At 35.1% G+C, this 13,935-nt stretch overlaps 1 protein-coding gene and 1 pseudogene across 1 annotated transcript; one reads left to right on the forward strand and one right to left on the reverse strand.

The window, feature by feature from the left end:
- The first annotated feature begins 301 nt into the window (after positions 1-301).
- On the forward strand, positions 302-3,476 carry LOC139874692 (uncharacterized; annotated as a pseudogene).
- A 4,292-nt stretch (positions 3,477-7,768) lies between these two features.
- Positions 7,769-10,389, reverse strand: LOC139877736 (aluminum-activated malate transporter 13-like). The gene is made up of 6 exons (XM_071865158.1): positions 10,116-10,389; positions 9,561-9,701; positions 9,198-9,470; positions 9,002-9,111; positions 8,671-8,814; positions 7,769-8,568 (listed from the first exon to the last, which is right to left on the reverse strand). Exons 1-6 carry the CDS (start codon positions 10,387-10,389, stop codon positions 8,248-8,250), a joined length of 1,263 nt encoding a protein of 420 aa, XP_071721259.1. The 3' UTR covers positions 7,769-8,247.
- Positions 10,390-13,935: the final 3,546 nt, after the last annotated feature.

Here is a 13,935-nt window from a genome sequence, read left to right on the forward strand (position 1 = left end):
AATTTTTTGTTCAATAACAAAAATTACTTCTAATTTATATAACAAATCTTGAAAACAAGTTAACTAAAACCTTATAAAAGAGTATAATCATGTTAGAATTCAATTAGAATATCTTTTAACATCTCAGTCTAAAGAGACAGCTCTGTTTCTCTTATATAGTTGTAATTTTAACCTCTCAGTCTAAAGAGACAGTTCTGTTTTTCTAATATTATAATCAGACAAAGTTGTCAAAAAAAGAACCATAAAAGCAGGTATTGGCTCCTGCAAAGGGTGGCAAGCACTGACCTGAAGACTTTCGAAAATGGCGAAAAATGTTGTCAAATACTCAATTGTAAGTTCTTTATTTTCTTATCTACGTCCATTTTTGCTAGGTAACCAAGCACACACAATGATGACTAATGAATGTTATAGTAAACAAATTGTAACATATGTATATTATTGGTAAATGTTGAGCTGGTCGTTTTTTATTTGATAACAGGTGGATGCGTATACTGACACGGTGTTTAAAGGAAATCCAGCAGCCGTGTGTTGCAATCAGTTGCAACTGAACTCAATATGATAATTGGTTGCAATCAGTTGCAACTGAACTCAATATGCCAATTACTTGTTACTTGACCCCGATTGTTGACCATGGTATAAGTAACCCTAGGTTCCAGCTCAGATGGTTCACTACCTTAGTTGAGGTTATCTCTATACATTTACAGCTCTGATTAGTTTATATGATCGGTCTTCTTTGTTTGTTTGGCTTTTTTTTTTTTTTTTTCTTCTTCTTTTTTTGGTGTCATTATCTGTTAAATTTTAGACATGGTCGCAAATAGCTGTTGCAGTGGCTGTTACGGCGGTTTGGTGACTAGCCCAATCTGATTCTAAGAATATCTTCTAATAAGTCGGGCAACGGTCAAAAGTTGGGTCAAAGTTGCTCAAAGTCGGTCAGAAGTCGACTTTTTGTCTGGCCCGGTTCTAGTGTAAACGAAAATCCCAAACCCATTTAAAATTAAGTTAGAAAAAACACCGACTTACACAACATCCCTTAAAGATTAATTAATAAATACACTATAGAAACATTATAAGAACCTATATATTATCAAAACTAAAACCACGTCTTCTTATTTGTAAATCATTTAATTTTAAAATATTTATGTTTGAAAAATATATATTTTAATATATCTATATTTAAAAGTCAATGTTGGTGAACATCCGCCTCTACCCCATCTCGACGTGACCGACTCATCTCCGCCTCACGCCTTTTTCAATCTTGATCTTAGATACATAAGGATTAGTAATTTGATGTTGGGAGCAAAAACTACAACCCACGTTGCACACTTGAAATTGAAAGAAACAAAAGTATGCATATAAGTTACATGCTTTATCACCAATTAGTTTTAGAGTGGTATTTCAACTTGACTTGTATGTACGACATCGTTTTGAGCCAAGTATCGGTCCTAACATATGATAAAAGATGATAACAAATTTTCGTTTTGGTTTTTGCGCTATTTTTTCATTTGATTGATACATATACTGAATATTATCATTATTAAGTGTTCTATGATATGCCGATAGGTAGGACTTTGTGGCCATGGAACTTTAGCAGCCTCCCATTTTCTTTTCCACAATGGCTTAGTGAATTCAAACACAATTGAATTCTCAACACTTTCTGGAATTTTGACTGCCAAAAGATATCCCGATAATAGCAAATCTTCAAATGGCAATACACAAGACAAATTCAATATCGAATTGAATTTCCCCGTCGTGCCAGTTTCAGATTTCAATGATCTTACTATTTCAGAAATTTCTAAAATATTAAATGGTGCTTCCGTTGTTGATTTAAAGAAAACAGCCGATGACATCTTGGTATGTGCAGTAATTTCTTTTGGAATCACTTGATTGTAAAAAGAGTTTTGATCTAAGTAGTTGAAATTTTTTATATTTTGACATTATATATATATATATATATATATATATATATATATATATATATATATATATATATATATATATATATATATATATATATATATAGTGGTAGGATCAAGAGGGAAGTAACCATTCGGGGGGAAGCGGGGGAAGCAAAAACTTTTTTTTTTTTTTTCGTTTTTTGAAAAACCTTTGTTCGCGAACATTATAGATGAGATGAAAATATGAACATTTAGTAGAGACACTTTATGATAAATGTTTTTATTTTGGCGGGAAAACGCTCGAAGAAGTAATATATAACAATTATCGTGTTTTTCGAGCGTATTTTGAGGTTTTAGCTATTGGGGTTTAGATATTAGGGTTTAGATATTAGGGTTTATAGGGTTTAGATATTAGGGTTTAGAAATTTAGGGTTTAGGGTTTAGATTTAGGGTTTAGATTTAGGATTTAGATTGAGTTTTTAACACGAACGGTTTAGAGTTTTGGGTTTAGAGTTTAGGGTTTAGTGTTTTGGGTTTATGGAATAAACCCAAAACACCAAACCCTAAACCCTAAACTCTAAATCGGGCTAAATTTTACTTCACAAAACATGAAAAAAAACCTTCATATTCTTCACGAACAATATTATCTTGAATGTTATTTTTGTCGATCGTTTTTCCGCCTAAATAATAACATTCATCACGAAGTGTGTCTTCTAAATGTTCATATTTTCGTGTGATCTTGATGTCGGAAAAAAAAAATTCAAAAAAAACGAAAAAAAACAAAAATTTGCTTATCCCCGCTTCCCCCGATTGGTTACTTCCCCATTGATCCTGCCCCTATATATATATATATATATATATATATATATATATATATATATATATATATATATATATATATATATATTTTCCTTTCTCTGCAGGTAGTGTTTTCATCTGCAAAGGAAGTTGTAGAATTTGAGCCACAAATTAACAAGATCAGAAAAGCCCCGTTTAGAGCGATAATAATTACAGCATTAACACTTGATGGGTCAGAGTTTGACTTTTGTAGCCGTGTCTTCGGCCCTAAAATCGGAGTTGATGAGGTAAACGTACCAAAAATGGGATCAAAGCCACTAAACGTGACAAGAATGCGATGAATTAATCTTTAAACAGATATAACAAGTATCTAACATGTTCGTCTATACGCGATTGTGGCAGCTTTCTTTTGGTGCATATGGAGATTTAGAAACGATATTATTTTCAGCAACAGACCAATGAAGAAATGCGATATTTTCAACTGTATATGTAACTTTTTTTTGGGTTATTGAGGTTAACATAATGTTAGCTGGGTCGATTGGTTTATTAACCCATTGTAACTTTTTTGATTTTGGCATCATCTAGCCGTTTGCTAGAGTGTTTTTTTATATATTACCGCCGTTCTGTAAAGGAAACAAGTTTCTTACATGTTGATTATCAGCTTTCTCATTTTTAATATAAAACTAATTCTTTATCAACTGGTTTATATTTCAGTTATTTGTGGCTATATTATCTCCAGTGATGTACAGAAAGATGGAGAATACAATAAATATGGACCATTAAGGTCTTTATCATTGATCTCATTCATTATGAAATTAACGATGTCCTAATGTATGATAAACAATAGTGTCACTTACTGCCATATTGTGATGTAATAAGGTATATAATAAAAGGTAGAAGGTTTTCCATGTTCAAGCTACCCGGGAGGGCGAGTAATTCGACCCCATACTCTGATGTACGCAACCCAGCATGATTACTCCCTGGCTGTTTCCAACTCTTCCCTGGCCACCACAAAATTGTTGGGAAGAGAGGATCGCCTGGACGTTGGGAGATACAAATTTGAGAGAAAAACAACTCTATTACTCACAAGAATAAATTTACAGAGTATTACAAAACTCTTACAAAAAAAAAAAAACTCTCAAACTCACACACACTATCTAGGTTGTGATTATATTTCTCTGAGTGATTTTTGGATGATTTACAATGAAAGTTTGCATCTCTATTTATAGCAAAAATTCTATGGCGGTGAATGGTGTGAACGAGGAAGGTTGGCGGAAGTTGGCAGCCGTCATCGTGTTCAAGTTTGCAACTTCCATACGCGTTGTCAACGTCGGCAGCTTTGAACATCTAGATGACGGCTGGAACAGAGCCATCTAGATGACGGCTGGAAACCATCAATTCTCCCCCTCCAGCCGAATCAAAGAACATTCCAGTTATGTCTCTGCATAACTCTAATTTCTCTCGAGTCACCACCTTGGTCAACATATCCACATCTGTATAGCCTTCCAAGATTGGATCAGCTCCCCCATAATAAAGACATATCTTCGTTGTACCTTTAAGATATATGAGAATCCATTTTACCGCCTTTTTCAGCTTGAACACCCATTTGTTTTTCAGTGCCTTCTTCCCGCGTGGAAGTTCTACAATCTCATAAGTTTGATTTTTCTGCAGAGAATCCATCTCATCCTGCATTGCGAGCAACTATTTTTCTTTATCCTTATGAGTTACTGCTTCATGAAAACTCTCTGGTTCTCCATCTTCAGTAAGTAAAAGGTATTCGGATTCTGGATATCTACTCGATGGAATCCGGCTTCGTTCAGATCTACGAACTTCTGGAATATTCTGAGGAGATCCACCATCATCTTGGCCTTGTGATGGTTCTGGAACGTCTGGCAGATGGGGTTGTGGCTCCCCCTGCTCAGCACCATCATTTTCCTCATTATCTTCTACTTCTGGTATTTCTTCTTGCACTGAAAATTCATTTCTCATGAATGATTCCGTTGTTGCCTCTGGCACCTGAGCAGCAACATTTGATTTCTGAGATATTGTGGGATTTTCAATATCTTCTATTGTCTGGCTTTCATGGAACACTACGTCCCTACTTCTGATCACCTTTTTCTCCTTTGGATCCCATAATCTGTATCCAAATTCTTCATCTCCATAGCCTATGAATATGCATGGAGTGGTCCTTGCATCCAGCTTCTGTCTGAGCTCCTTGGATACATGTGCGTACGCCAAACATCCAAATACTCTTAAGTGAGAGTATGATGGGTTCTTTCCAAACCAAAGTTTCTCCGGAACTTCAAAATTTAGTGGTACTGATGGAGATCGGTTGATCGAGTAACATGCGGCTCTGACTGCTTCTCCCCAGAATGCCTTTGGTAGCTTAGCCATACTGAGCATGCTCCGAACACGTTCCATGATTGTTCGGTTCATTCTTTCTGCTATACCATTGTGTTGAGGGGTACGTGGAACTGTCTTCTCATGTCGGATGCCATATGATCTGCAATAGGCATCGAACTGCCTGGAAGAGTATTCACCGCCGTTGTCGGATTGAAGACACTTTAACTTCTTTCCTGTCTCACGTTCTACCATGACATGGAACTGTTTGAAGTAATCGAACACCTGGTCCTTCGTCCGCAAGAAATATACCCACACCTTTCGAGAAGCATCATCGATAAACGTCAGAAAGTATCGATTGCCGCCAATTGATTCAACCTTTAAGGGACCGCAAACATCAGAGTGTACCAGACTGAGTAACTCTGATTTTCTCGTTGAAGAGGAATTAAACGAGACTCTATGATGATTACCAAACAGACAATGATTGCAAGGATCTAGTGCAGCGTCCTTGTCTACATCGATAAGCTTCTTCTTTATTAGGGTAGACAACCCTTTCTCACTCATGTGACCGAGTCTCTGGTGCCATAAATTTTGTGAAGCCTCATTTTCTGCAACATTAATGCTGTCTGTGCAGATCTTCACATGAGTCTTGTACAGTGTGCCACAAATGTGTCCTCGAGCGACTATCATAGCGCCTCTTGACAATTTCCATGTGCCTTTACTGAAATGACTATCATAGCCCTGTTTGTCGAGAGCTACCCCAGAAAGTAAATTCAGCCGAAGATCTGGCACATGGCGGACATCCTTCAAAGTGATTGTGCTCCCGGAACATGTCTTTATCTTGACATCACCAATTCCGACAATCTTAGCGGAACTGAAATTTCCCATCTTCACAGCTCCAAAGTCACCAGCTTTGTATGTTGTGAAGTATTCCTTGTATGGAGTCACGTGGTAGGAAACTGCAGTATCTACCACCCATTCCGTGTCTTCTCGTGAGACGTGAAGGCATGTCTCATCATGGGTTGAACAATAAGCTACATCACCAGTGATAGTAACTAATGTTTCTCCACCCTTGTTCTTCGACTGTGAACTACTTTGATTTTGTTCCTCTTTCAATCTATAGCAGTTCTTCTTCATATGTCCTTCTAATCCACAATGATGACATTTATATGCTGGTTTTCTACCATCAGCTGACCTGCCCCTGCTCTTGCTTCTGCCTCTCCATTTATTTTTGCTACTCATTCGCTGTCTCCCCCGATTCTCTGTGACAAAGGCATGGGTCTGATCTGTGCCCATGTCTTTTCTCCTTTCCTCTTCACTGAATAGGGCATCCTTGACCATTGACATGGTAAGTTTTCCATTCGGAGCTGAGTTGCTGAGTGTTACGACCAGCGTTTCCCAACTATCGGGAAGAGAACTAAGTAGCAGTAGCGCCTGAACTTCATCGCCAAGAGGCATCTCTACAGACGATAACTGGTTGACCAAGCTCTGGAACTCACTGGTATGCTCGGCAACTGAAGTTCCACTTTTAAGCTTCATGTTGACTAAACGCCTCATCAACAGGGCTTTATTCCGAGCAGTCTTGGCATGGTACATGTCCTCCAACTTTTTCCAGAGGACATATGCGTCTGTCTCTTGTGCAACATGGTGGAAGACACTATGATCAATCCATTGACGGATCTGACAAATAGTTTTTCGATTTGATTTCTTTCACTCTTTCTCTTTGGCAGAATCAGGATTTATACCCTTCAATTCAATAGGATCGAACAAATCCTTACAACTGAGGAGATCTTCCATTCGAGGTTTCCACAGCGTGTAGTTTGTGACTGTGAGCATAATCATAGTTCCCGAAGATGATGTTGACTCTTTATGGACATTATCACCTTACAAATAATTTTTCAACACAAACGGGGTTGAATTGTAGAAAACAGATATCACCGTTATGTCCGGAACGGTTGAAAATGGTGGAATAGACACTTCGCGGCTCAAATTTCACTTACGGGGCAAAATTATAATTTGTTATAAACATCAGGGACCAAAAATGAAATTCTAAAAATTTCAGGGACCAAATTGTAAAATTTCAGAATTGCTACAGTACTGCTACAGGAACTTGCTACAGTGCCACCAGCTGCTACAGTGAATTGCTACAGTACTTTCTTCTCCGGCGAAAATTCCGGCACCGGTCGTCTTCTCCGGCGAGATTCCGGCGAGTTGACTAAACTTTGACCGCGTTTTTTGGGCTCGTTGTAACTCCGTTTAAGTCACCGTTTTTTGCGTTAGACTCCGTTCGACGAGACGAATCAATGGTACACTCAAAATTGGATTTTGAGGAAACTTCAGAAGACCCAAAAACTCGACCAACGTCCCTAACCAAGCTCTGATACCACTTGTTAGGAAGAGAGGATCGCCTGGACGTTGGGAGATACAAATTTGAAAGAAAAACAACTCTATTACTCACAAAAATAGATTTACAGAGTATTACAAAACTCTTACAAAAAAAAAAAAAAAACTCTCAAACTCACACACACTATCTAGGTTGTGATTATACTTCTCTGAGTGATTTTTGGATGATTTACAATGAAAGTTTGCATCTCTATTTATAGCAAAAATTCTATGGCGGTGAATGGTGTGAACGAGGAAGGTTGGCGGAAGTTGGCGGCCATCATCGTGTTCAAGTTTGCCACTTCCATACGCGTTGTCAACGTCGGCAGCTTTGAACATCTAAATGACGGCTGGAACAGAGCCATCTAGATGACGGCTGGAAACCACTGGAAACCATCAAAAATATTTGTCCTAGACAGGATTTGAACCTGATACCACTTGCAAAGAACTCAGGGCCCCAACCACTGGACTATTTTGTACGTAAAACTAAACATCAAAGAAGGCAGAATAAAAGATGTAACATAAATTTAGAAAAAAAGGACCCCAAATTACTAATGAGATGAATTTGGGATCCTTAATAATTTTCTTATGATTCAGTACTAACATGCCCAAATATAAATAGATGGCTCTACTTTGTGCATGTAAATAGTCCTTTTTGCATCATTCTTCCTATACGTAAAAGTTATACGTTTATCGCGTTTTTTGTAGTTGTTCTGGCTTACCACCTTCTTTGATAGGGGAAAGTCATACTGTATAAGCGATGGGCGTTTTTTTGGTACAGTGGTAACCAAAAATACTGACATTACTAATTCAAAGGGTTCAGCAAGTTAAGTTATTTGGATTGAAAACCTGCAACTTCTCCAAGTTTATCTACTTCTTTCGCTAATTCTTCGACTTTATCAACTATCTCCATCAATAAAAATAATAAATTCGCAAATGCAATATTTTCAATACTTGCAATCCCTTTTAGATTTGGTGATGTTGAAAGCAGGATGAGTTCTAGTTTAATAGACTCCAATTTTGGCGTTATGATTATCGATTGGCATCTTTTCATATTCATGATGCTTTCCCCTATCTCTCGAATGATTAGTCCAAGCGACAAACCGACATTTTTGCATGGCTCCTTGATTGCATTTTGTAACGGCGTTGGAGTCTAGTACACACAAAAAAAGAAAGAAAAATCAAAATTAGAAATATAATTTGGTTATTAAAGTGAACACATATTAGTTTTCGCATTAGTGAGATTTAAACTTACCTTTAATGGCGATTTAAGGCACTCTTGCATTGACAAAATGATAGAAGCAAGCTCCCTAATGAGTTCACCTAATTGTATATATTTCTCCCAAGGATAATAAAGTCCAAATCTTCCATGCCAAGGTTCCCACTTCGCGAAATTGGCCTAAAATTTAAAATATTTGAGTAGTTAATATTTGTATAAAATTTTCTAAGGATAACCCTTAGGGTTGTCGTTAAGGTGCATAAAAGACTTGTACATATCAGTTGTCTTTCACTTTAAAGTGGCGGTTCTTGAATTTTACAAGCTTTTTATGCATCTTAACGACATGTGTCATGATAAGAGATGTTACCAGTGATTCGTCATTTGATTTGGATTGCAATACGGACTTGCAATCGCTAACATTAACGCTTGGTATGATATCTTTTTCACTAACTACATTAAAATACACTTTCATGCAATCTGCAATCCAACATTTAAACGTTTTCAGATAATGATACTAAACAAAAACTGATATTTTTCGAGCGATTGTATATATCTATATCTACCTTCGATACAAGAAGCTAGTTTGTCAAATTTGGAATATGTCGAACGATGAAGTTCATCACTAGCCCACATTGGAAAAATAAGTAAATTTGTGAACATACAAACAGCAAATCCCATGCCAATTGTTGACAATCGTTCGCGAGCTAATTCTATTACTTTATCAGCGCGTAAACCAGATACTGCTACCAGATTAAAGGTGAGGATGAATATCATAACACCATAGTCGTATCTTTTTTTTACGCTAGGTATTAATCGACAGTACGTTGCTGCAGCACCTATACATCACAAAATAGTCATAAGAAATATAACTCATAGGAAAGATTATGTTAGTGAAATTATGGTAATATTTAATTTACTAATCTTACCGAAAATAAAAACTGAGACACCAACGAAAACTGCATTTCCGATTTTCCCTAAATCGTCTGCCATAATGGCGGTTAAACACCCTAATCCACCTCCAAGTATAGTTCCTAGTCCACGAAGTAACCCTTTGCTTAGCGTAGCACCTAGCGTACATATAAAATATCAAAAATAGTTATAAAAATTCAAATTTGAGCACCAAAGATGAAAAGTGAGTTTGAAAATAAATACTCCATCCCATTATAAGTTTGACTTTTGAAAGTCTTTCTTTTTAAATTTTGACTGTGAATTCCTTTATTTGTGTTATATAATACTTGATAAAAGTTATATTAATGAAAACACATATAAAGTCTATCCATATATATAATTTTCATCAAATATTATATAACACAAATAAACATATTTAAAGTCAAAGTTGAAAAAAAAAGACTTTGAAAGTTAGAAGTGGACAATTATAATGGAACTGAGGGACTTTGAAGAACTCAAAAAAAAAAAAAAAAAGAAAAAAAAAGGGGTTATAATGAGACGGAGTAGCATAATTAGAAAAATCGATGAAGAACCTGCGAAAAACTCGAAAACAACGACAACTGTCATGATTGCCCACATGGCATTTTCGCCAACTTGTTCAAATAATGGATCAAGAAGATAAAGAAGCGAAACCAAAACCAACCCAACACCAACTTTGATACTATGAATGATCTGTTGCATATGCTGTTCACATTGTTTTTCTATACGTAAAGTAAAACTACGAAGAAAACAGAGTTTGTTCTGTTTCTTGTAATCGTTAGAAGTTACACTTTCATTGCGAATGTCTATGTCTATTGTGGTGCTCATGGTTACTAGTTTCTCTAACTATAATAAAATGAATTGTGTTATATAAGTTGATACGTCGAAAGGTTACTTATATATACATGACGATCTCATTAGCTAACAGACATACTTAAGTGCCAAAGTCGACACCTGTCTCCTGACAAACGCTCTCCGTTTGACCAATCACACTTTATGAAACTTTATTATTATTAGTAAGTGGATCCATTTATGAACTTGGTGAATTAAGTGGAACATATTTGTCCTAATTTTATCTTTTGAATATATGGAGAATGGTCTTTTCACAGCATGCTATGTTAGTGTAATGCTTGTTATTTGAAGAAGAAGATAATATCACTAAGTAAGTGCACATTAGTATGACCAATACCAAACTTTAGCTCTCTTTTTTATTTTTTATTTTTATTTTTTATTTTAATATTCAAGACTATTACTTTGTCATTTTCATGAATGACAGACCGATTCATGATTGTTTACGTGACACAACTTTCGCTATCTCAACATTTTTTTTTTATATGGTTAATAACTCTTTATATGTGATTCATACTGATAGTGTATCATTTGATGTGTCATTTGGTTATGTGGCACATTAACTATCTGATTATGCTTTTAATATATAGATGTGTAACCTAATGAGTGGTCAATTTGCAATAATCAATTTTTAGCGTTTAGAACTTGTATTGTGATTGGTTATGTTTCTGAACAGGGAAAACCTTATCCGTTTATCATTTTATTTGACATATTATGTGCCAATCTGGCCGGGTCATTAATCAGATTTCGGCGAATAGTGTTTCCATATTAAGGAAGTGTCTAGGATTGCTAATATATCATATAACTTATCACCTGCATAGTCTGCACATAAACCACTAATAGTACGCACCGAGATACTTTGCATCTCGACTCAACACTTATTTGTGTTTCCATTTTATTCCAGTTATTGGTGTGTATGTTCACATCAGTTAGGTCATTACTTTAGAGTAAATTTATGTAAATCAAAATGAAGACACATAAAAAGGTTTCTATTTCTTGATTGGTAAATTTTCAACTATAGTGCATTATATAGAGTTGTACCACTATAAGTTGTCTGTACTGTAAAAGATTTTTTTCCTGAATGTTATAGCTAAAATATCATTTTACAACGTAAGATCTTACGGCTTACCCAAAGCTTTAGTAGTCCGTTGATATACTAAACTGAAAAGTGAAAAATGTAATGCAGTAAATGGAATCCGAGTATACATTGTGGAGGTGGTTTCATTTCAATACTGTTATTTGATTTGTATTATGTACATATAAACGAATAAGGTTTTTCTTGTTCAGTCTTTTTGTGTACATGTATTTAAGCTAAATGCAATGAGAACGCACTCGCGTAATAGTTTAATTTTAATATATTTCTACTAACCAATTAGTGATACTTTAGGACTAGTAATAGTATTGTTTACTGAATATTACCAAACAACATGGTTCAGATGGGATTTAGTTATTTTATATGTTATCCCTGTTCTCTAGTGCTGATGACATGTTTAGTGCCAAAAAGGCTAAACTAATGGAAACTTTTCTTTCACATTTGTACCTCAAATATGTACCTACATTGGTAGCTTCTTAATTCAAACACGAAACGTGTATCGCAGCTATCAATTTTTATTAATAAATATTTATTGATTACGCAGGGACGTTTATATATGCATGAATTCAACAAAGTCCAACTGTGGTTGGTAAACTAAATGCTGATAAGAACAAATGAACAATCAGATATATTTTTGAAAGAACTTGTGTTTTATCAAATACTATTCCTGATAAGTGGGCAGGGCTTAACGATTAGTGATTTTACACTTGTAACGATCTTCTGTTTCGTAATTTTTATAGCGTATATGTTTGTTCTGTCTCACTTCTTTGTCATGACAAATTGAAGAAAAGTAAATACGTATCCAAAATCTACTTACTTTTGCAACTACTAATTGCTCAAGTTTTCAAAAATTATGACTTTTGCAACTACTAATTGCTCAAGTTTTCAAAAATTATGCTAGTGTACATAGCCTCCCATGACGGCCAAATCTTTTCTAGTGTATTTACATGGTTAAGTTCAATGTCTTAAGCTGTTATATTGTTTTTTCATCCTTTTGAAGTTTTGTCCAGTCGGAAAAAAAATCTTGATCTGCCACTAAGTGCATTATATAGTACCACTCTACACATTTTTTTTTTAATTATAAAACCCTAACCACATGGTTGACTAGTGCATCACGATATTACTAGGAGAATGGCGATTTGGTGAATAAGGTAATACTATTATAGTATTTAATTTTACTATTTTATTTACCTTCTTTATGAGTTTTCCAAGTTAATTAGTTGTGATTTGGAAGGCATGCAACATCCATTTCATATTCTAATTGTGCATTAGGATGAATACATAGTAAGTAATTAATACTCGCTAATGGGGATTTAATGTGGTTTTCGCTAGGTAGGTTTCCTCTACAAACCCAAAACAATTTGCATAAGTTGGCAATATAGTTCACTAACCACAATGAACCTAGATAAGGTCCATTAAACCATGATTACATATAAATTAAAGGAGTTGGATGTTGATTCAAGTACAAAGATAGTGATTTAATCAAGTTTTTCAAAAGAGGGCAAGGACAAAAGAATTTTTTATTAAGTGATGCATCACTAATCCTACTTTATTTTTGTCCATTATGAGATCATTACATAGGTTCACTATTATTTATTATTAATGTGTAGACTCGTGGTATATTATCAACGACAATAACCTAATTAACATGGTAAGGCACATGAAATCAAGTTTTGAAACTCACCAAGTAAACATTTTAGCTAGAGGTGACCATGTAAATGGGTTTAAGTTTGAAATCACGTGTATTGTTTCTTTAAATCGTTACTCCGCGCTAACTTTTAAAGTTTGTTGGTGTTTTTCCAACATGATTAAATTAATTAAGATTATATTATTGTTCATTGGCGTCAATGCTTATTTAACAAGACAATTAGAAATATTATTATCAAAAACAAGATACTTAATTTTATTGCATGTTTATGTAGATGGTGGCTTAAACGTGGATGCACAAAGAAACTTAAAAGGCGAACAAGTCGGTTTAATTTTCTCATATGATGATACGGTTGTACCAACATCCGTACCTATCATAGTCACTTTCTACACTAAATCGTCAGAAATGATGATGTGCGCCACCATCGATGTTCAAAGCAACTAATTAATTATCTTCAATTAGGAAATGATTAAATTATTCATGAAGGCCAAACTTGCTTCCCTTACAAATGTTGTAAGGCACAGCCGTCTCATTAGTTTAGAAGTTTCTGTTTGGAGCATAAATATTGAGCTCCTATAGATTTATTTGATTTTATTTTTTGTTGAAAATACATATCATATATAGAAAAGAAAATGAACTGATGATCTAGTGACGTTACATATGATACAGATTTCACAATCTGTTTGAAATAAGCATGCGATCAACTTGAATCGCAATTCACAACATATGACCTGTTACATTGGATATCCACAAAAGCATGCTCGGAAACCAATAGATACCGAAA

Source organism: Rutidosis leptorrhynchoides, chromosome 11 (assembly GCF_046630445.1).
Source record: "Rutidosis leptorrhynchoides isolate AG116_Rl617_1_P2 chromosome 11, CSIRO_AGI_Rlap_v1, whole genome shotgun sequence".
Taxonomy (NCBI): domain Eukaryota; kingdom Viridiplantae; phylum Streptophyta; class Magnoliopsida; order Asterales; family Asteraceae; genus Rutidosis; species Rutidosis leptorrhynchoides.

What these genes read in the sequence shown, in the direction of transcription:
- LOC139877736 (XM_071865158.1), bottom strand. Translation starts at nt 10,389, where the DNA reads ATGAGCACCACAATAGACATAGACATTCGCAATGAAAGTGTAACTTCT. An exon ending in TGTCTCAGTTTTTATTTTCG is followed by an intron (nt 9,471 to 9,560) that starts GTAAGATTAGTA and finishes TGTGATGTATAG; the next exon opens with GTGCTGCAGCAACGTACTGT. An exon ending in ACTAGCTTCTTGTATCGAAG is followed by an intron (nt 9,112 to 9,197) that starts GTAGATATAGAT and finishes GTTGGATTGCAG; the next exon opens with ATTGCATGAAAGTGTATTTT.